Consider the following 21,664-nt stretch of genomic DNA (forward strand, 5'->3'; position numbering starts at 1 on the left):
TATGACGTTTGATTAGGTGAACCATTGTCGGGAACAACACCATCAGGACATCATCATTTTATCTACCAGATCAGTTGAGTTCAGTTGTTTTTTTTATTTCTGACCATCATATCAAAAACAATACACGTCAACATAGCAAATGTCAAGAAAAGGGTAGAAGCGACAAAACGCGAACGTTAAAACGTGCTTGTGACCGAAGTCCTTGTTTTGATAGTCCGTTACGTAATTTCAATATGTGTGTGTAACTGTGTATATTAGTTTGTTTTTGTGATGTTGGGTTCAGTCGTGTTCTCATTGCTTTAAGAATTGGCGCTCCAGTTGTTCCAGGAACGAGGAGGCGACTGATTCTTAACTAATTCATCAACTTATTTTAAAGTATCAGGTTTGGTGGCCGTGCTTAACTATATTTATTGATGCATACCGCAATATTAGATCCATTCCGCATACCGCAATATTATTAGATTCATGCACGTCTTAAACCATTAAGGTTTTGCCACCTTTTCCTTTTGTTAGTTTTGTTACTGTATTTCTTTTTTACAATATCATTTCTTTTGCATTCTGACAAAGAAAAATAAATTGAATTGAATTGAATTGAAGATATAAAGGGAAAATAAAAAAAGGAAACTGTTACAAAAAAAAAATAAACAACATATATTTAGGCTATAGCTTTATTAGCCCAAATCATCATCCATTCCATCTCCCATCAGGACAAAAATCAATAACTTAAACTGGAACTCGAACCTCAATCGTCGTAGGTTTTGTGGCCGTGATAATTACAGACATATACAATCCCTGAACATATAGCCTACTACATGATCTACTATTCAAGCACGTTTTAAACCTTTCAAGGTTTTGCCACCATTCCAGTTCAATAACCTGCTGGTGGGCCTATATCGACTATTGTAATTAGTAGTATTTTTTTGTCCAGGACGCGTTAATGACGAAAAATAAAATGAATGATTGAAGATTAACATTTTTTCATTTTCTCGTTTTCGTAAACTACCGTACATAACTGTTTTTCTCACCGCTTATGGTTTTCTTTCTTAAATCTACGCTCATGTTAAAGCTTTTACGAATTTCCAACTAGTAAAAACAAGAACATTACAAGCATAGTTGACTTATAAATAAGTAATGAAAATGATAGAAGTAATCTCTGCTAGAAATGTAAGAAAAAAGTCTGGGTTTCGAAAACGGGAAATCAAAATTTCTTCCTTGTCGATTCTATGATCATGTTAGAATTTACCTTTCCAACTGGATGACCAGGGTTGCCAGCTCTGCTGTTTTCCCACGGACTGGAACTAGACTCTTTGTGGAGAGAGAAACTTTACGGTATATTTTGTCTGTGGCGAAAAATAGTACCGGTATACGATACAAATATATTCAACAACAGACAGGAAGCAGCGAAAGAGTATATTAGTCATCGAGTCAGCTGCTTCGGCATTACGTTGCAAACAAGTTCGGCATTACGTTGCAAAACGTTCGCGTTTTGTCGCTTCTACCCTTTTCTCGACCTTTGCTATGTTGACGTGTATTGTTTTGATATGATGGTCAGAAATAAAAAACAACTGAACTGAACTGAACAAGATAAGCATAAGTTCCGTAAAAATGTAAACAAAAAGTTGTTTACTGCTGCGACAGTCAAGTGAATTCCTGTAGTGTTATTCAAACATCAAAAAATATCATGCCCTACCAAAGTAATATGAGAAACAAACAAAACTAACAGGAATAAAACACCTATCCAAAAACAACAACTGGTAACTGCTACGGTAGGCTACTGTAACATAAAGGACGAAGTAAAAACACTAAAAGTAGGCCTAACCATAGCTAGAAATAGTAGTTTGGTACTCTGGTTTGGGAAAATTTTAACAGTTGTGTTGGTTGGTTATTTGTTCGTTGGTTTCGTGTCCAGTGATTTTAAGTATTGTACCACTCTATTTTGTATGATATAGTTAATTTGAAGTGACATGATGGGTTTTTGACAGGAACGGAATGTGCTCAGAGATTTTATTTCGGCTTTAGAAACACTTCAACTTGAGGCTAGGCCTACCATTGTCATCACATCAACAATTATGGAAAGTAAATTGCTTAGTCGAGCTGAAACAGAAGCTAATGATAAAGCTATAAAACAGGTTGCTGCAATGCTGCAAAGGCCTGATCAACTGGATAAAGTTGACCAATGTAGACGACGAGTCGCTCGAAAAAAGGTACAGCATTACTACATTTAACCCTTAATCTATTTGCTATATATAATATTTATTATATAGTTTATGTAATCCTAAAAGTTTTGAATCATTTTTCTTTGGTGTACAATGACCATATTTTTAGGTGTTTAGCCTACATGTTTTTATAACATTTCAAACAAATCCTTGATTTGAACAGTGACTAGATCATATCACATCAGCTTATTTTGATAAAGTCTGAACAACTATTAAGCAAACTGTTAACCTAGTGTGTGTTTAAAGCTGGTTGAAAAAATTGAACACCCAAAAAAGGGTCACCCTACGTTCCTACATCACTGACGCTTAAATACGTTCAAGGTAAAACAGCCAAAAATGTAAATGGTGGCTGAAAGGTTTTTGCTTGGAAGACTGTTTCACCTTCAATGTATGGGCACTAGGGTGGAGTGAAAAAAGTTTTTTGTTTAAATCGAAAAAAACGGGGTTCTTAAATCCCGACAAATGACCTAAAACTTCATTAAAAATTGACTTTAGGGGGTTGCCCCCATTTTCCAGCCGGCAACCCCCCAATTTATGCGGGCGAGGGGGTAAAATTGTCTATCTCTGTAACCACTGGTCGTAGAGTCATGATATATAGCTCAAAAGCTGCCAAAACATCATGTTTCTATCTGTTCTAGGAAGAAAGTTTGCTCTATTTACAATACAAAACGAGTTATAGCCAAAAAAACAAAATATACACACATTTTTGTTAAAATTCAGCATTTTTTCTGACAAATTGTGATCTGTCATCAGTTTTTTGAAAAAAAAATCTGATATGTTGCACAAGATATAGTAACACACTGATAATACCGAATGTGAAAGATGCAGGGAGGAACTACGGCAAGAAGAGCAACAAAATTTCAGTATAGTGAATGGTCTATACTTTGATGGACGTAAAGATACAACTCAAACGGTTGTGCAAGGTCCAAACGAAAAGCACTACAGATCTGTTCAATTGGAAGAACACTATACTGTAGTTGGCGAGCCGGGGAGTTATTACCTCACCCACTTTTCACCTGAAGATGGCAAGGGCAGAACCATAGCTCACCATCTATTCAATTCATTACAAGGTACAGAATTGCAAAATAAACTGGCAGTTGTTGGTACTGATGGCACTGTATCAATGACAGGAAAACACAACGGATGCATTCGAGGCCTGGAAGAGTTGCTGAATAAGCCACTTCAATGGATAGTATGTCTGCTACATAGGCTACAGCTAATGAATTGCCTTTGGGACATGTGTTTGCAGGTCTCGATGGTGCTACAAGTGGCCCAGACACATTTGCAGGTCCAATTGGAAAAAACTACATGGAACTGTATCCTGTTGGCCAATTACTCAATTCAAAGAGCTCTCGCCACCACTTTTGGCCTTTTCAAAGCTCCCATCCGAAGTTGTGAATGACTTAAGTACGGACCAGTTCTATGCTTATAAAATTTGCTGGGCAATTACTGAAGGAAACGTTGATGATGATCTGGCTTATTTGGAGGTTGGACCAGTTGTGCATTCAAGATGGCTAACTTTGGGATGCAGAATTTTACGTTATTATGTGACAGTGGATGAACCGCCTTTAAACCTGGAGATTCTGGTTCGTTTTTGCCTTGAAGTATATTTTCCGACTTGGTTTGAAATCAAGCTAAACAACCATATAACAAATGGATCCATAAACTTTTTCAACTTGATTCAACGAGTTTTGAATTTTTCTGACCAAAACGTTCGGGAAATTGCTTTGAATGTGGTGACAACAAACGGTTATTTCGCACAGCCCGAAAATATTCTGATTGCAATGCTGGGGGATGATAATGAAGACATACGAAATAAGGGTGTGACCAAGGTGCTTGCAATTCGCAAACATGCCGCTGAAACAAATTCACTTATGGACATTGAAAGTCATAGTAGTTCCAACCCATTGAACTGCAGTCCAATTCGTTTGTTCTATGTTCCAAAGTTGAACTTGGAAGCAAAGGCATACCACGAGTTAGTTGATATTGAACCTTATCAACAACTTTCTCCAGCAATTGAGCACTTAACCGATGCAGAGTTGGAAGAATGCCGCGAGAAGCCTCTGATTTTGTTTTATCCATGCCACAATCAAACAGTGGAACGACATGTGAAGCTCGTAACAGAAGCATCAGCACAAGTTTCAGGATTTGAAAGACGAGATGGACTCATTCGCCAAAAAGTTAAGTCTCGTAAACTGATGAAAAAATTTGACACAAAAATGCATTTTAAATAAGCCGTTTTAATCCAATTGACATTCCTATTCAATTTTTTTTTGTGATTATCGTGCCATCAGAAAGCCTGAATTGTCATTTTAAAAACAGAGCCTTTTAGGATTAGCAAAGCTCACACTTGAAATATTTCAACTGAGGAATTACAAATCAACGAAATTATGAAGAAACGTTAAGTTTGGGGGCGACTGGGAAATGAATTTACCACTCTTCGAGTCTCCAGCCCCCCAAATATATGTCAAACACGATCTGCCTTCAGCCGTAATCAAACTCGTGCTTTGCCGCTGCAGTATTGAAAACCACGAGCAGTTCCGCTCGGCCATGTCGCTAACATGTCACACCAGGCAAAGCAACTTGTTTTTGCAAAATGAATATGAGTTCTTTCAAGTTCATCACCAAACACCTGTGATATTTTTGCACTGCTGCAATTAACATTATGCTTAATGTGAGTGCTTCATTATGATGTTTTGAACTGATGTTAAAAGGACTGTGTTGTGAATATTTTTAGATTATGGGCCCAATCTTCGGTATTATCAGTGTGTTATTATATCTTGTGCAACATATCAGATTTTTTTTTCAAAAAACTTATGACAGATCACAATTTGTCAGAAAAAATGCTGAATTTTAACAAAAATGTGTGTATATTTTGTTTTTTTGGCTATAACTCGTTTTGTATTGTAAATAGAGCAAACTTTCTTCTTAGGACAGATAGAAACATGATGTTTTGGCAGCTTTTGAGCTATATATCATGACTCTACGACCAGTGGTTACCGAGATAGACAATTTTACCCCCTCGCCCGCATAAATTGGGGGGTTGCCGGCTGGAAAATGGGGACAACCCCCTAAAGTCAATTTTTAATGAAGTTTTAGGTCATTTGTCGGGATTTAAGAACCCCGTTTTTTTCGATTTAAACAAAAAGCTTTTTTCACTCCACCCTAATGGGCACGCCCTTGGTCATCATTGCAAAAATCTTGAGACATATTCACGCTCGTGGTCGTGGAAGAGTTAAGACTATACAAAAGGTTGTGCGTAAAACAACCACCACCAAACTAAAAGGTTTCAACTCTGTAATATTACTTATTCAACAAAAACAACTCAAAGTTAAAGTGTTTTTTTTTTTGATAGTTTATGTAGGCTACCAATACTTTGAACATGTTTGTGTAATATAAGATGTTGTTTAGTGAAGTAGGCTACTTGCTTTTGGCATTTTTTGCTAATGTAAAAGTTTCACTCCAATTTTTAAATACTGATGCTGTAATATGTGAAATGGTGCGTTTTTTATTATATGTAGGCATCTGTAGAAGCTCGTTTGAAAGCCGCTGTCCAATCTCAGCTGGATGGTGTTAAAACTGGTTTGAGCCAGTTAACAGAAGCTTTAAATGAAGTGAAAGATGTAAAGGAACGTATGGTTGGAGTGGACCAGATGTACATGAGTTGTGGAAATTTGAGTGACAAAATGAGGTATTCATAATGCTGCTCAAGATAAAAAATTTTCTAGTACAGGCCTCGAAATTTACGGCGGACGTGTTCGCCGTCACAGCATGTGATGTCCGCAGGAAGTACCCTCTAGATCGGTCATATTTGTCCGCCGAGAAATAACACAGGAACTAGCAATACAAATTGTTGCATAGCACGAACAATTGTAGCGAGAATATAATTTCTCGCGCATTCCAACTCGCATCTAAAAAATGTGAATACTGTGTTCCTTAATCCTTAGCTTCCATTCAAGCAGGAAAACATTTGATTTGTACGTTGCTTCAACGATTGATGACACTGAATCAGCGTCACAAAGGTGAATTCTTTGCCAAGAATTGATGGGAGTATCTGTACTTAATCGCGTGCAACTTAGTTCAAGTCTTGCGTCACAGTGTCTGGCTTTGATCTTCGAGTAATATTGATAAGTCAAGGTTGGTTACAAAATTTGTTTAGTTTTGGTATTACAGTAAGGAAGAAAAGGCCCAGGAAAACTTCCCTTTCGCTCACATGATACGCAAAAATAAATCTAAAGAAAAAAGCCTAGTGAAACTTTGCACAGAAGAAAACAGTAACGTAAGTGTAGAAGTTTTCCGACTCGTGCCCAGAGCATTATGACGCACGAAGCCACGTTCGGTGGAAGTTAATCAGGTATGCGGCGTAGCAGCTACACGGCGCTTTGACTCTTCAAGCGCACGTCGTTGGTCTGATGAAAGCCTTTCAGAGTGACTTCAATGAAATTTTTAAAAAGCCTTCTAAACCTTAGCTATAGTTCTCAAATGGTGAAGAATTATCAAGATAAAGTGATTAAGCATGACAATCGACGCTAAAACTGGTGTGTCCGCCGTGATACTTAATTTGTCCGCCGAGATAGCTGCTCAGACCGAAAACGTTTGTCCGCCGTCAACAAAAACGAATTTCGAGGCCTGTAGTACATATTTTTAGCGAAACTTCAAGAAATCTTATTTCCATGTTATGTTTGTGATGCATTTTTATAGTCCAAAAGTTTAGTATCAAAGTCTAGAAAAACAACATTGCTTTCATTATGAGTACAGTGTGAGAAATGTTTGTTAAAGTTGTTTGTTATTGGTTATCAAGTCTAAAGATTCATTTTAACAAATCTGTATTCTTACTGTGAATTGGTAACTTTAACATTAACATATATGATATACTGTGTTTATGTGTGTTTTGTTTGAAAATTATTGCTGTAATTTGCAACCAACTTAAATTAGGGTAGCTTGTTATACTGTTTAAATTAAATAATTCAATTAAGAGTCACAGCGAGTGCACAACTTCTTCACTCTCCTTTTAGCCTCTGTAGCCTAGGGTCCGTCCTTCCACCACCCCAAGTTATGGATAGTTGCCTGTACGAAGGATGGTGTAGAGCTGCTTCAAAATGACAAATATCTTCATTTTATAAAATATTAAATTAATGTTATATTATATTAGGATGCAGACCTTCACTTACCATGAAGCTAATGCAAACATATTTTTGTTTATTGCCTTGAAAAATGTCTTGTTTTTACTTTGTAGAGATATCAAAGATATTAGTGCTCAACATAGACAACTAGCAACTGCAATGGAGAATCTGAAGCATATATTTGGTGTCCCTGAAGAAGTTGCAAAAGCACGAGATTTGATTAATAATGGGCAATTGTTGGAGGTAACTGTGATTCAAGAGCTCATTTTTGCACATTAGTTTATACCAGTACCATAGTCTTTTTTGGCCAGACTGTTGCAAAAGAGTTGAAGAGTTATATCATGTAGAACACTAAGTGCAATGTGCTGTGAGAATTATATTGATTTTGGAGCACTGTATTATCAAAAGCAAGATTGTTGTGGTTACATATACAAATTATACATATATATATTCGACACGCTAGTCTGTATAAATTTATTTATATCTAGTTTATGTAATGAATAGTTTTGTAAATGTGGTTTTTACTGGTTGTGCAACAACCAATAATAAGGCCTTTATAGCTGCTCAAGTAATTCACACATCGCTGCAAAATCTGGCCTATGCCAAAATGTTAATGTGCTCCACTTTCAGCTGTTTGCACAGGTCTCCTGAAACAAAGTTTGGCGTTTTATCACACAAACGCTTTAAACTTGCAATGGAGATGATATAATTTGATTTTGAAGATATAGCAGAAATACAAAAACTGTGTCTCATATTGAGATTTGTGCCTGGGAAGTTGGGTTAAGGCAAACATGGGCAACAACAGAAAACATATTTTTTTCAAAATTGAAGTAATTTTGGGAAGAATCAATAGCAAACATTCAAGTAAAACTTTTTCTTGGAACGTCTTGAATGTATCTATTTTGTAGAAATGTTTAACACACTTGCCATTTTAACACATTTACGACCACATGTTTTTGCATTTTGTTAGGCACATAAATCTCTAACTGATTTGGAGACCTCACGAGATGGGTTGTTACACGAACAATACCGGCTTGCAAATCATAGTGAAGCTGATATTAAACAACTGCAGCTTTACTTTGTGGAAGCTGAAAGTCTTTCTGTAAGTTTTTGTCGACTTTCTTCATTTATATTTCTATTGCATTCTATTATGTGTAATTGTGTATTGCACTTTTTATAAAAAACTACTATTCTTCTTTTAATTAACTACTAAATTTGCGGATTGAAGATACTCTGTTTCATGATATACATTTGACTTTGATATGTTTCTCTTAACTTTATCACAAAAGGAAAGTTAATTCCACAGCTTTTCAATTTAATTCTAAAATTACATAAACGGAATCAATTTTTTTTTTTTAAGTTGTTTTCATGAGCGTAATTGTGTACTGAAATTCCAGTAAAAATAAAAAATGTTTTGAAAATGAGTTTGTGAACATTTGCAGAAAGAACTCGGTGAAGCAATCTGGCGTCTTCTGAGCAAGAGTGTCGCTTTGGTCAGAAAAGACTCCGCAAGTGTTGTGACTGCTCTCAGAATTGTGGAAAGGGAGCATAGGTAGGTCGGACTTCCGTTTGTCATAAGAGAGGCAACGCAGGAACACCAGAAGAAAGTATAATATTTTGTATATAATTTAAAAACTGCTTTGACGATCAGTTGCTTTGTCCCCACTGATAGCTTACAGCAGCAAGCTTTGTAAACAAATCTAGCATAACCGACTGAAGATGGTTCAACTCACGGTGTGTGCAGTTGACAAGCACACTTCAAAGACTTCACTGACATGCACCTTGTGGGTGGAACAGTTTGCTGGCAGCACCTCAAGCAGAAACCTTACCCTGTCAACCTTAGTGAGCCGGCTTCGGCGGTACAAAGCTTCCCTAAGTATCTCCACTGTCAAAGCTAAGTTTCCAATAAACTGTCTTAATATGAAGATACCAGTTACTTTACAGTAGAAGCTGCAACATTCCAGTTAAGCATACACATTACACAATACCCATTATTATTCAATGAAATCTTTTTTACTTTAAATAGAACTGATATGAAGATGACAGAACAAGAAAAACAAAGTGGTTTTCTTCCACCGCTGCGGCCAAAGCGTTGGCGAGGGAAGGCGATGGAAACACTAAAGCAAGCAGTTACTGACAGGTGCGGGCATATTTATTTATAGAAATTAACTGACGCACTTAGTTTCATTGGTTCAACACGCACACTTTGGGTCTGTGTTCATTGCTTTATCAAGTTTCGTTTCTTTTTAAAATTAGTATTAAAAAAATCAGAAATTATTTTGGTCGTATTTGAGCGTAGTCAATTGCGATGTCTTGCATGCCACTAAGTAACGCTTATCGTTGAAAGCAATGCATGCTTATAATTGAGGATGGAGGTACATGAGTTTAAACATTACTTTCATATTTGAATAGTTCTATAACGTTGTTGTTGGTAAATTCGCTTGGTTGCAAAATACAAAATTGTGTTTTTGTAGCTTTGGTTCAGTACCCCAAGACGCGTAATACATCTGAATGCATCACTCACGTAATGCCAGGGTTGTCGGTATTTTACCCGACCCAAAAAAACCCACTTAAAAAAACCCCAAAAAAACCATAAAAAAACCCAGAGCATCATATTTGTCCAGTTTTTATTAGAAAATTAAAAAAATGAACAAAAACACTACAAGGCACTTAAAACAAACTTTAAATTGGGACTTAAGGATGTGATTGTGAAGTAAATTTCCAAGAATAGACTGAAAACGCAGTGGATATTGTACAGCACACAAAAATCAAGTAATGCCACTTTGTGTATATACTACACTAAAACTCATTTATGCAAGAAGGCCTTATAGTTAAACTGGTGAAAGTACTACTCTACTGTAGTCTGTATATATGATGTGAAATGCAATTTAGGAGGCTATTTACCAATTACAGATTCTGGATTCTAACGCATGGCTGTTTCAGAGCATTTGCCTAATTGGCCACGCAATCGCTCAATTGCTCATCCATTACTATATATATATATATAAATGATAAAAAATATTTAAACATGATGGCATAAATGCTCCTTGCCTTCAAATCTAAAGCAAATGTGATTTCTACCACGGTAGCATCAACTTTGTATAGAAATCAGTGGATGATGCAACATCCAACTTGATCTTAAAATTAATGGATGATGCAACATTCAAGCAACAACAGCCCTAGTGCATTATTTTATTGAGTTATGGCAAGCATGTACTGTGAGTGAAAGGCACTTCATTCGTAAAAAGTAGTTTTGAGGTGAAATAAGCATGAATCTACCTTTTTTTGCATCTTTTTTTAAAAAAACCCAATAAAACCCAAAAAAACCCGGGTTTTTAAAAAAAAACCCGGGCGGGTTGGGCTTTTTTAAAAAAACCCGGGTTTTTCTCAACCCTGCGTAATGCAAGTCAACCATCAATGTAAAGTAATTGGTTTTCTTGCAGAGTTGAGAGTGATGTCTACGACACCCGGGACTCAGATAAAATGTGGCTGGTCCGCCATCTTGAGATATTGCGGAAGAATTGCTTGGAAGACTTGAGAGTAATCAAGTTTCTGTGTGTTCCCTGTTTCCCTCCAGCATACAACATCTTTGAGCAGTACATCCATTGGTACCACCTTGCTCTGTCTACCCATGTGAGTGGCCCCCTTAATGCAATATCGTGAGAAAAACAGTCAAGGAAACATTTTTTCATATCATTCAGATAGTTTGTAAAATCTTTATGCCATCTTACTATAATGTAAGATCTATTAATATAATGTAAGAATATTATTTCTCTATGGTTAACTATAACGTCTTAACAAACTCTTCATCAGAGGTAAGAGCTCTATACATTAGAATTGATGCATTTTGATTAATTTCATCATAATCATCCAAATTCGGTTTTGTCCCCACAAGTGGGGATGGCCGATTTTTTTTCTTGCAGCGATTGCCTTTACTCCTATACTTCATCCTCTTCTGTCCATGGCATCTTCCTTCAGTCTGTTTATCTGTAATTTTCAAACTAACTCAACTTTAACAAATATTATGTGTTGTGACTTGATTTTTGCACTTAGGTCGTGCTACCCTAAGTGCACTCTAGAAGTAAAAATTAAAAAAAAGATTTGTTCAATATCTAACAAAGTAATATCAGCGTGATTTCAAATCTCGCGATTGTTTAGATTCAAAGTTTAATACAAGATGAGCTACAAGGGAACGAAATCATTTCATTGTTAACATGGTTGAATGAGTACACGGGTGAGTACTGACCGACTTGTTGGCTACATTCATGTTGCTTCTTCGTTGTTCATGGCGTGTAGTTATGTTTTGGAATTGCACAAGGCTAAGCAATCAAGCATGCTTGTTTTCCGCTCTTTCCACAAAGAATGTAATCACTGACGCCATTAATCTTCGGAGTTTGATAGTTCACTCAGCTTTCGGATCGGTTAAGCAGAAGCTGATCTAAGACCTTTAAAACTGCCATGTCAGGCAAGGTAAATCACGTGAACCTCCAATAGGTTGGTTCCGGTAGTAATCGATTTTTAAGGCGGGAATTTGAACTAATCTCTATGTTGTTATCATGGCAAATTTTTAAAACGTTTGAAACTGTGACGTATCAGGGAAACGAAGCGACAGTTTTAACATTTATTTTCTTGGTAGGTCGCGATTTTATGGGTCACTTGGAATTAGGTCAGGACACGAGCAAATTGACTCCACTGCTGGATGATAGCGTCAGTGAGAATCTCATGCAAAGGTCAATTACATTCTATTTTCGCACCAAAGATTAAACACTCAATTAACAACAGAAAACATTGCTTTGCCACTAGAACGTTTTACTGTTTATTTCAAACTGTATTTTATCGAGTGAAAATCATAAACAGCTCACTGAGCTCAGCAACCCCTCAAGCACATGTAGCTCCACACGCGGTGAAAATTACATGACTTTACTACTCTTTTTTATACTATGACAAAAAAGGCTTATATACTGCAGGCAGAGAGCAACTGTTTTTAAATTAAAGTTCTCTTCAGTGCAGTAAAGTATAATAGAAACTTGATTTGCTTCATTGTTTCATTCTTTGAATTAGATTTGCTTTCGTGGGTGATCGAAAAGTAAAATGAAAACAACTTTAATTCTCGCATTCAAACGTTAGCGAATTTTTCCCGCCATAGTACAAATCCAAAATGTTATGCATATTCAGTTACTTCGTGACGACCAAACAAAACATGCTTTCGTGGACACAAAAATCTCTCCACAAAGATGCTGCTGATTGGAAGAGAGATGTAGAGCCGGAAACAGATGCTGATGGATACTACAGGACATCACTACCTGTCATCCTGTTCCAGATGATCCAGCAGACAATTCAGGTTAAACCCAACAAGATGATCCGTTGAGTGTATTATCGAAAACTTGTTTTTTATGCATCAACAATTGTGAGATCTGCACCGTCACGGTTCCTGCGAGCTCACGATGTGCAGTACATGGATTTACCGTCGTAACTTTGTTAAAATTTTATAGTATTCTACCCAAGACGTGCTATTTTGACAATGTTTTGTCGCTTACAAACAAAGCGTGATGCAATCCATTTGATGGTGTTTATCCCATGGCATGTCTGGTCATGTTGGATCGTTTGCTTCACGCTTCTGCTCAACACCGACGCACATTCAGTCTTCTGCAGTTCGAATTTTATATCGAGAAATGCGTTAACTTTCTTTTTTTGTGACTGATAATATAACTTGGAACATGTGAGTCTGGTGTGACACCCGGCTTAAGCTGGATGAACAGTTTGAACACCCCTCACATCTAGTCTTCTACCCAATGACCACCCTACTCTCGTTTATGCCGAGGACTTAGTATCATGAGAACAGTATCTTATTTTCCCAGGCTTAGTAGGCTAACCTTTCCAATTTTTCAAATCTCATTTTTATCCAGTATTCCACTGTCCAGGTTGCCCAGACGATTTCTGATCAGTTGAAGAAGCGTGTCTTCGATGTTTGTATCGAAGAAATGAACAAATTTGTTCAATCTTACTCAGGTACGCACGAGAAAAAGAGAAAACAAGTAAGATAACAAGTCTTTTTGTAGAGTCCACGTTTTTAGGTGCAGACTGTTAGGTGCCTGCCAAATGGGTACGCACACTGTGGCGTCAGGGTATTTAGGTGCGGCGCACTGTGGCGCCCGGTCATTTAGGTACTATTTTGTGTGTCAAATTACACTCATAATAAATAATGCAATATATATATCCAAATGAGTAACCTAGCTGTTCCAAAATATCGTCAGTGCAAGCTGAGTAGTGAGTATGGTAGGCTAATTTTATACAATATAGCTGGTTATAATTAGCAAATGGGCGTTTTTTAATTCTTTTTTGTTTCGATTCAAAAAGCATTTCGAATGCCCTCCGTCCCCCTTGAGAAAATCCTGCGTACGCCACTGTCTGCAGTATTACCGCCAAGCACCTAATGAAATAGACTTTACTGGAAACAGCACCTAAATGACCGTGCTCCGCACCTAAATATCCTGACGCTACAGTGTGCTCATCTATTTGGTAGGCACCCAAGTGACCCAACTGTCTGCACCTAAAAGACGTGCTCCGTTTTTTTACGCCTCAGTTTCAGTAATAGAATCAAGTTATATTATGTTGAACAATAATTAAGCCTGAACGTCGTATAACTTCACTTCACACATGCGTGAGGCTGGTGAACGGTTTAACTCATTTGTGTTTTTGATACTCAACGAGTAAGCCCACTGTTGCAGGTTTTTCTCCTTCCTTCCACCGTACCTTCAACTACTGTGCTTATTGATGCAGCTGCCTCTCCAAACATGTCCTCGCAAGCAATAGCATTTTCAAAACATGATATTTTTAATAGAGAAACCTTATGTTTGTTATGGAATGCATATATTACCAGAAACATACCAAGCCTTGTTTATTCGCATTGAATATTAGCAGTTTTGAACACTGGAAAAACATCCCAATTTTCTGTCTCATTGGCCTTATCAGTGGGAAAACGTAGTCGAAGGCGTAGCGATTTTAAATCGTTTGATCGTACAGATTCCAACACGGTAGTTGTCGCCTCTTAGTTTGATCTTCGCTAGCCCAAAGGTCGAGGGGTTCTACCTTTACCACCCTTGAGACAATGACGGTGCCTCGGGTTGGATGTTATGGCAAGTGTCGAGCAGTTACTGTTTAGTTTAGTCGCCTGAAAGAAGGAATATAACGTGCTTGGTGTTAGCCTGCAGCACAATTGTAATGTTTCTGGCATTTTGAGCAACAACTTTATTCAATCTCAACTTGCCGTGTTGTTTCTCCTCTCAGAGGCTATCGCCGCTTACAAGGAAGAACACTTTGCTGACAGAGGACTGCCACCTTATTACCCCCTATACATGGTGGCTGTGGTCAACAATTGTGAAGCGTTTACAGAGTTTGCACTCAATTTACAAGTAAGCTTTCGCATTGCTGTATTGATGGCATGATATGGTGTTATTGACGTTTCTTAACACATAACATGAAACACAAGTCAGCGTCGTCAAACCAGTCATGAAACAACTCGCTTCAACTCGATGATGAAAGCGTCACCGGTTGCAAGATGTTAGATGAAATAAAATTGTCACTGTGTAGCTTAATTCAGCCGAGAAACCAAGTCTCCGAGAAAAGAATTAATTTCTTTTTGCAGAGAATTTTTGTTTGCAAGACTTCATCAAAACCAGGCTGCTTTGAAGTCAAGTTTGTTTGTTTTTGTTCCTCTGCGCATTTGATGTTGTTTGTTCTTTGTTGCCCAGCTCGATATGCAAAAAGGTGGAAAGATGACGAGACTAGACGACCCTGAACTTGAACTGCTTCGAATGGATCGGGACACGAATGACGAAAGCAATCCTTTTTCAGAAGTTGAAGGAAACGATCCTTTGTTGCAGTGAGAACACTTCATGTGAAGTCTGTTTTGATTTCTGACCATCACAGCGAAAACAATGCGCATGCCAAACGTAGTTTCATTTCGAAAAAAATATTCTGTCATTTCACGTTCAACGGTCGCTTCATGCCAGCTCATCGACTAGAATAAATTGCACTGCCACAGGCTAGGACCACTGAACAAGTATATTGTTAACAATGTTGGCTTTACTTTGCGTGTATGTCGTCTTGTATGCTTTTCCAACTGTCTAACAGTTTTACGACATTATAGTTTGGTTTTTATTTTTTCAGATTTCGTCATGAAATGGACGCTGTCGCCCAATCAGCATGCAGCTTTTTGCTCGATGAAGTGTTTATGGATCTGAAGGTCTGTTTGAGCGGTGTAGTTTACTGTTGTTGCGCCCTCTGCAATAGAGCCTCGTAACGTTGAAACCAGGCAACTTGAACTGCATTCTTCGAAATGACACTGCTTAAAGAGCATTGTTTATTACAACGATGATAGACCTACTGTATCACTCGTCAAAGAGGATAGTATGCGTATGATTTGCGACTAGAGAGCACAGACCGATATATTACATAAACCGATAGATACAGGATTACAGCTTGTATTGGATAAAGCATTTTTTTTTAATTTAGAAAGAATAGTAATGTCTAATTCGTTTTATAGGATATATTACATATCTGCATGCGTTGGTATTTTTATATCTGTGCATATGTAATTACTAATTATGTATACGATATGTACGTCGTATAAAACGCATTTCCACACTTGTGCAAACAAACTCAATCTTCACTCCATTTCGGTGCAATGCTTTGAGCAAGAAAGCAAAGGCGCAAGTGTGGTAATGGGTAATAAGGCGGCGCAAGTGTGGGTGGTAACAATGGCGAAAGTGTGGTAAACTTCCAAATTTCATCTTTCAGTCTCACTGCGACAGTCTCTTCCAACGCTCGTGGATGAACGACAGCACCTCAGTGGACACGATTTGTGTTACCGTCGAAGATTACTACAACGATTATGTTCATTTGAAGCCGAGATACTTTGCTTGGATCATGAGAGAAGCCGAGAGAAGGGTGGTCATTAAATATCTGCGCGCAATATTGGGAAGGTGATTTGATTATTTTTGCTTGGGATCACTTGACTCCCTAGAGATATCAAAGACTAGTAAGAATAAAAGGTTCAGAGTCAAAACATTACCTATATAATCCAAGGCATGGTTCCAATTGCTTAATTATTACAAATTTGTTGGGTATTTTGTAGTTTTGCTTCATCTGACACCCTACGCATTGGAAAAAATCTTCTTCTTTTTTTCAAGAATTCTATACATGTATCAAATATTCCAGATATCCGACTGAGTGTTGAATGATGTGGCAGTCACTGCTACCCGAGCTTGGTGTGTCATCCAGTGCAGTTTTACTACACCGCGTAATTTTATTTCACAATGCACGTAGTACAACTTTCGCTAGCGTAGCATGTAGTCTACATTGCACAGGTTTTGTATTCTTGCATTTAATTATTTATCACTTACGAAGTAATTGGTCTGATAGGCTTTCGTAACACTTCATGGCCTACTCCCATGGTTCGTGATAGAATTATTTTTGAGCTGAGCTGCTTAAACATGATTTCTCTTCGCACAGACGAATCAAGCTGAACAACGCCGCCGATCGCACTAAAGCCGGCGAGAAGCTGCTACAAGAAGAACAGATGCTGTCTTCGCTTTTCAACAAACTCTCTCCTTCCAATGTAAGTTGATTTCTTGAATCAGAGAACAGCTTAATTCCCACACTTTTGCGATCACTTACTCAAGCAGTTCAATTCACATCGGTTGACGATGCAAAGTTTTCGCTGAAGGGTGAAGTTTTATCAATCGTATATCTATCTGCGTTAGCGTGGAATACAGTAGTCCGCTGTATCCATTGGCATTAATGATGGACCATTATTCGTTTCCAAATATTTTAAAAATCATTCAACTTTAACATAGGTATTTTCATCTGGTATATTGAGGGACATACTTCCAGCTCAGCAGATGGTTGCAGTTGTTTGTGCAGCTGTTTGACCGCATGGAGTAAGTCGATGGTAGTTGCGAGTAAGCTACAATTTATCACTCGGTGGATTTGTGAAAAAGCAAACTTGTCTGCCCATAACACTATTACTTTGAAAGCTATAGCAATCACCAATGAAATCTTGAGCATGATCTTGTAGTTTAACATCAGTCAGCAACTGATGCATTGTCTTCATCCAGATTCGTTCTCCTTGTGAGGTCCTCATACCAATTGCGGAAGTGATCAAGTTACAAGACAAAAGCATGATGTCTCTTGAGCTATCTGTAAGGAATAATTAACTTTTTTTACTCAAAGTATAAACTCACATTTTATTGCTTTTTTTTTGCAGTAAATGTGAAATTAGCATGATAATGCATGGGACTGACAACTAACGATCGTTATTTGTTTCAGTGTCGTTTAGTTCATTTATAAAACATACCTCACTTTGTTTTCTTTATCTGTCAATAGTTTGTTGAATTGACCGGTTTTATGATGTCACAAATTCCAGGGTTTGGTCAGTAAGTACCCGGATGCTACTGTGGAGCAAATGCAGGCCCTCCTAGCCATCAGAGGCGACTTTTCTTCGTCGGAGGCAAAGGAGGTGACAAACTTGTGGATTTTTTAACTTAGCTTGAATTTTTCTTTCGATTTTGCTGCCACATCTACTTGGAGAAGGGCAAATTTTCAAACTAGCTTTAAAATTTGAAGACTTGAAGCCTCAAACATTAACAATTTTCAAAACGAATCGCCATCTCCATGTGCGTGTGGGAAGTGTTCCATCTGTTTTGTTATTTTCATTGTTTTTTTTTATTTTTGGTGCTGCATCACATGTTTATAAACCCAGCCAGTAAAAATACCCTTTGCAAAAATGGCAACTTTACTATCTGGCAACACGTGGAATACCTGTTTGCGCCATCTTCATTGTCGATCATTTTTGATTGCAAAAAGGTCACTTGCAACGAGTTTGTAATTATTGATAAAAATCCTTGCCTGATCGTTGTGTTACCTCCAACAAATCAGAAATTTTTATTGATTTTTTCATAAAACTCACCCCATAATTTGAAGACCAAGTTAAGTAGCATTAAGTAGCATGAAAAGATAAGTTTGTTGTTTTTTTTTGTTTTGTTTTTTTTAATGTACGGACCGAAATATTCAGTCTGAAGGAGTCGTTTACGCGCAAGCCTTTATAATCGACGATTATACTGTATACTCAAGTAAAAAATGAACCAAAATACAGTAAAGTTTAGAAAAGACCAAACAAGAAGCTTTAAATATTAAATAGACCTGACCAGGGTGACCAAATATTGTAGTTTAACGTACTGATGCCGTAAAATCAGTGAATTGTTCACAAATGTCGGATGTGCAAGCACAATGCATATACAAAAATTGTAATGCACAGAAAAGTACAATACAAACATGAAACACGCATTGCACGCATAGTGTAAACTGCACAGATAAAGACCAGGCAAGATAACTGAACAACAATGCAGTGTTAGAAAAAAAGTAATAATTCTGTGAACTAACAGCGCTGGGAGTGAAAAAGGCTAATAAAAGCAACGAGACACACCATTTTCCATTCCACAAGAGAACGCTATGTTATCGCCTCGGAAATCACATCACTAGTTACGTCATTATTGACGTCAATTGCATCTACTGTGCAGTAGTTTCATTTGAAGATTTCACATCATTTTCATTCTGTTTTCGTTGATTTACGTTGCATGCATGATGTTTTTGTTTTCTCATTTCATTTCTTCATAAAAATCATCGTCACCAGTTGGCTGAGAGGGACTCCCATGCTGCGGAATGCACGGAGCCGCCTGAAGTTCGACTCTTTGCCGATGTTGGCTCTCTGGCTCCCGGAGGATTCTTTCACTAGTTATTGAAGTAGGAATCAAAACGTCATCTGATTTCTTTTTTTGGGTGTATTTTTTACATCGTTGCGTTTTGTGTCTTTTAAGTGATTGCATGATTTTTTTTATGTTACTAGTTTTTTCGGTTTACCTCACTTCAGGCCGCATACTGAAGCGTCCTTTGATGTTGTACACATGCATTGTTCTATTTCTTTACTGTATTCTTTGCTATACTTTACCTAGACGTTAACGTTGAGGAAGGGTGTTAAACCCTCTTAAGATACTGCACGCAGTGCAATGTTGCTGCATTTTTAATTTAAAACTATCTTCCCAAAATGATTCTCCTTTATCTGTAAAGTCCATGTGAGTCGTTTGTCGGTATTATCATCAACCTTCTCCAGGAATCACAATAATATGCAACATCTTCCAGGTGATAATGGATTCTCTTCAAGCTCTTCCAGGTTCTTCGGCGGGCTCCTACAAACGAACCACTCTCTACTCCCTGGCTGCAGAGGCTGTGGTCCAAGCTCCTCCATCCAACACGGCCATCAATTTGCCTAATTCTTCCTCCCTTCTGAGCAGATTCACCAATTAGATCATGATGAAAGAGATTCAACATCCTATAGCCTAGTGAGCTGTTGCTTTATATTTAGACTTGGAAGTAATTTGTGATTATAAATCAATTCTTGATATTTGTTCAAATCAATGCCATCATCTGTTTCCATTATTATTCCAAAGTCTCAAAATTCGAAGGGTTTTAGTTTATAACTCCTTTACTTTGGGTCAACTTTATCCAATCACGTTTTTTTAAATAGCATTATAGCTTTTCAGAGCCCATTATTGAAAGATTTAAGACTTTAAAGCTTTATCACACTTTATGTCTTCCAGCATAGTGTGTAATGTGTATGTTAAATTTCAAACAACAAAATGTGCGGTGTGCCCACAAATTTGTGTGTAGGCCTATGCTTTGATTTATCAGCTAAACACCTTGCTATCCCCTACATGAGTACTTTCAATATACACTATTAACATCGCATGAATTCAACGCATTTTGTTTTCTATTGTCTTCCTCATCGTTCTTGATTTAATGATTGCTCCAAACTTAAGCCCACGTATCCATCGAAATGTATATTTTTTCTAAATTTTGTTATTTTTCACATTTGTCAAATATTCCATCACTCGTTGAAGTTCTTTTCTATGCAGTGCAATAAAACGACTGTCTATTGCTGCTCGATTGACACTTTAGTCTTTATCATGCTGGTGTCAACTTCACATGGAAGCATGCAGCTCTTACTATTGATTTACTGTGCTAAGATTTGACAGAAACGTTTGCATATATTAGACACCTGTTTATATATTTTAATATTGATTACTATCGCTCCGTGTTATTGCGCTATGTGATTAACAAATACAGTGACTTATTTTCACATTGCTAGTTTTGCACAAAGGTTGTTTCTAGCTAAACTATTTTATTTTTTACGCTTAGGCCTTACTTTTTGAGCTTAGATAAAGTTTGTCTTTTTTATTATGAATTTATGACGGATAAATTCCGCTCGCGCCTGGTAAGTTGCAAACGTTGATTTTCTGTACGCGCATGCGCAAACAGCTGTTTAAATTCTCTTTTCAAAAATAAAACGGCGTCACTAAATTTTTCATTGAGATTTTCCTTTAAATTCCCCTTGATCCAAAATAATGCGCAGTCAGTGCCGGATTAACCATTAGGCAAAGTAGGCACGTGCCTACAGGCCAGTCAAAAATCCAGGCCACTTTAAAATCAGTTGAAATTTAGTCATGTTTCCAAAATAATTATTTTCTAAACTAATAAGTGTTTATCTTAGTAGCTCTGTTTTTCCAGATGAATTAAAGGTTGCAAAAATCGTTCACAACTGAAACGAATTAAAGACGTTAAACGATCAACAATGTGTCAACAACGTCTTGGTACACTCGCACTTTTGTGTATTGAAAGCGATCTACTCCGTAAGATTGACCTCCAAAAACTTGTTAACGCGTTTTCAATCGCAAAAACGCCCAAAGTTGTTATTTGGTTACCCATATGACCAAGTTTTTGTACGGTATCCTGTGTTATAGTTGCAACAACGATCTTTGTGACAATGATTTGGCAACACTGATAGTTCTAATTTCTTTAGTTGGCAACCCTGATTTTCGGGCCGCTTATAAAATGTGCCTACAGGCCAGCAGACTCTTAATCCGGCACTGTGCGCAGTGTCATAAAAGTGTTGCGCTTGCAGGTAGGCTACTGCAGAATAGCTACAGAAACCACAAACGTAAAGGGATTGAAAAGAGGTCACACGAGTAGAACTATACGTAGCCTACAAGTGACAAATCACTGTGTGGTGGGTACAATGTCCTGCTGCAATAATTACGAACTACTCACAGGCATCGGGCGGCACGACGTAATCAAGCGCAAGTGACTTGGTGCAATGCACTAACACTAAGGCAATAGCCACGACGTAAAACTAACGTTACTGAACTGTATCCAAAAAAATCTAAAAAAGTGATTTTGCATCCTCGGCGAGGTTCAATGTCTGCTCCCCCA

At 37.5% G+C, this 21,664-nt stretch overlaps 1 protein-coding gene across 2 annotated transcripts; it reads left to right on the plus strand.

Moving 5' to 3' along the window:
* Positions 1-2,069: 2,069 nt before the first annotated feature.
* On the plus strand, positions 2,070-20,539 carry LOC145783268 (exocyst complex component 3-like). 2 transcript variants are annotated; one of them, XM_082595091.1, is made up of 20 exons: positions 2,070-2,204; positions 5,738-5,907; positions 7,453-7,582; positions 8,310-8,441; positions 8,782-8,891; positions 9,366-9,479; positions 10,783-10,972; positions 11,498-11,573; positions 11,976-12,069; positions 12,515-12,680; positions 13,261-13,348; positions 14,627-14,751; positions 15,091-15,221; positions 15,509-15,584; positions 16,139-16,323; positions 16,853-16,958; positions 17,458-17,541; positions 17,766-17,858; positions 19,032-19,141; positions 19,538-19,675. In XM_082595091.1, exons 1-19 carry the CDS (start codon positions 2,070-2,072, stop codon positions 19,131-19,133), a joined length of 2,307 nt encoding a protein of 768 aa, XP_082451217.1. In that variant the 3' UTR covers positions 19,134-19,141; positions 19,538-19,675. The 2 variants fall into 2 exon arrangements, with proteins under 2 accessions (XP_082451217.1, XP_082451216.1); XM_082595090.1 differs by lacking the exon at positions 19,032-19,141 and having other exon boundaries at positions 19,538-20,539.
* Positions 20,540-21,664: the final 1,125 nt, after the last annotated feature.

The sequence above is a fragment of the Aplidium turbinatum genome, chromosome 14 (assembly GCF_918807975.1).
Source record: "Aplidium turbinatum chromosome 14, kaAplTurb1.1, whole genome shotgun sequence".
Taxonomy (NCBI): domain Eukaryota; kingdom Metazoa; phylum Chordata; class Ascidiacea; order Aplousobranchia; family Polyclinidae; genus Aplidium; species Aplidium turbinatum.

What these genes read in the sequence shown, in the direction of transcription:
- LOC145783268 (XM_082595090.1), top strand. Translation starts at nt 2,070, where the DNA reads ATGGAAAGTAAATTGCTTAGTCGAGCTGAAACAGAAGCTAATGATAAA. An exon ending in AAGCAAGCAGTTACTGACAG is followed by an intron (nt 9,480 to 10,782) that starts GTGCGGGCATAT and finishes GTTTTCTTGCAG; the next exon opens with AGTTGAGAGTGATGTCTACG. An exon ending in AGTGAGAATCTCATGCAAAG is followed by an intron (nt 12,070 to 12,514) that starts GTCAATTACATT and finishes ATGCATATTCAG; the next exon opens with TTACTTCGTGACGACCAAAC.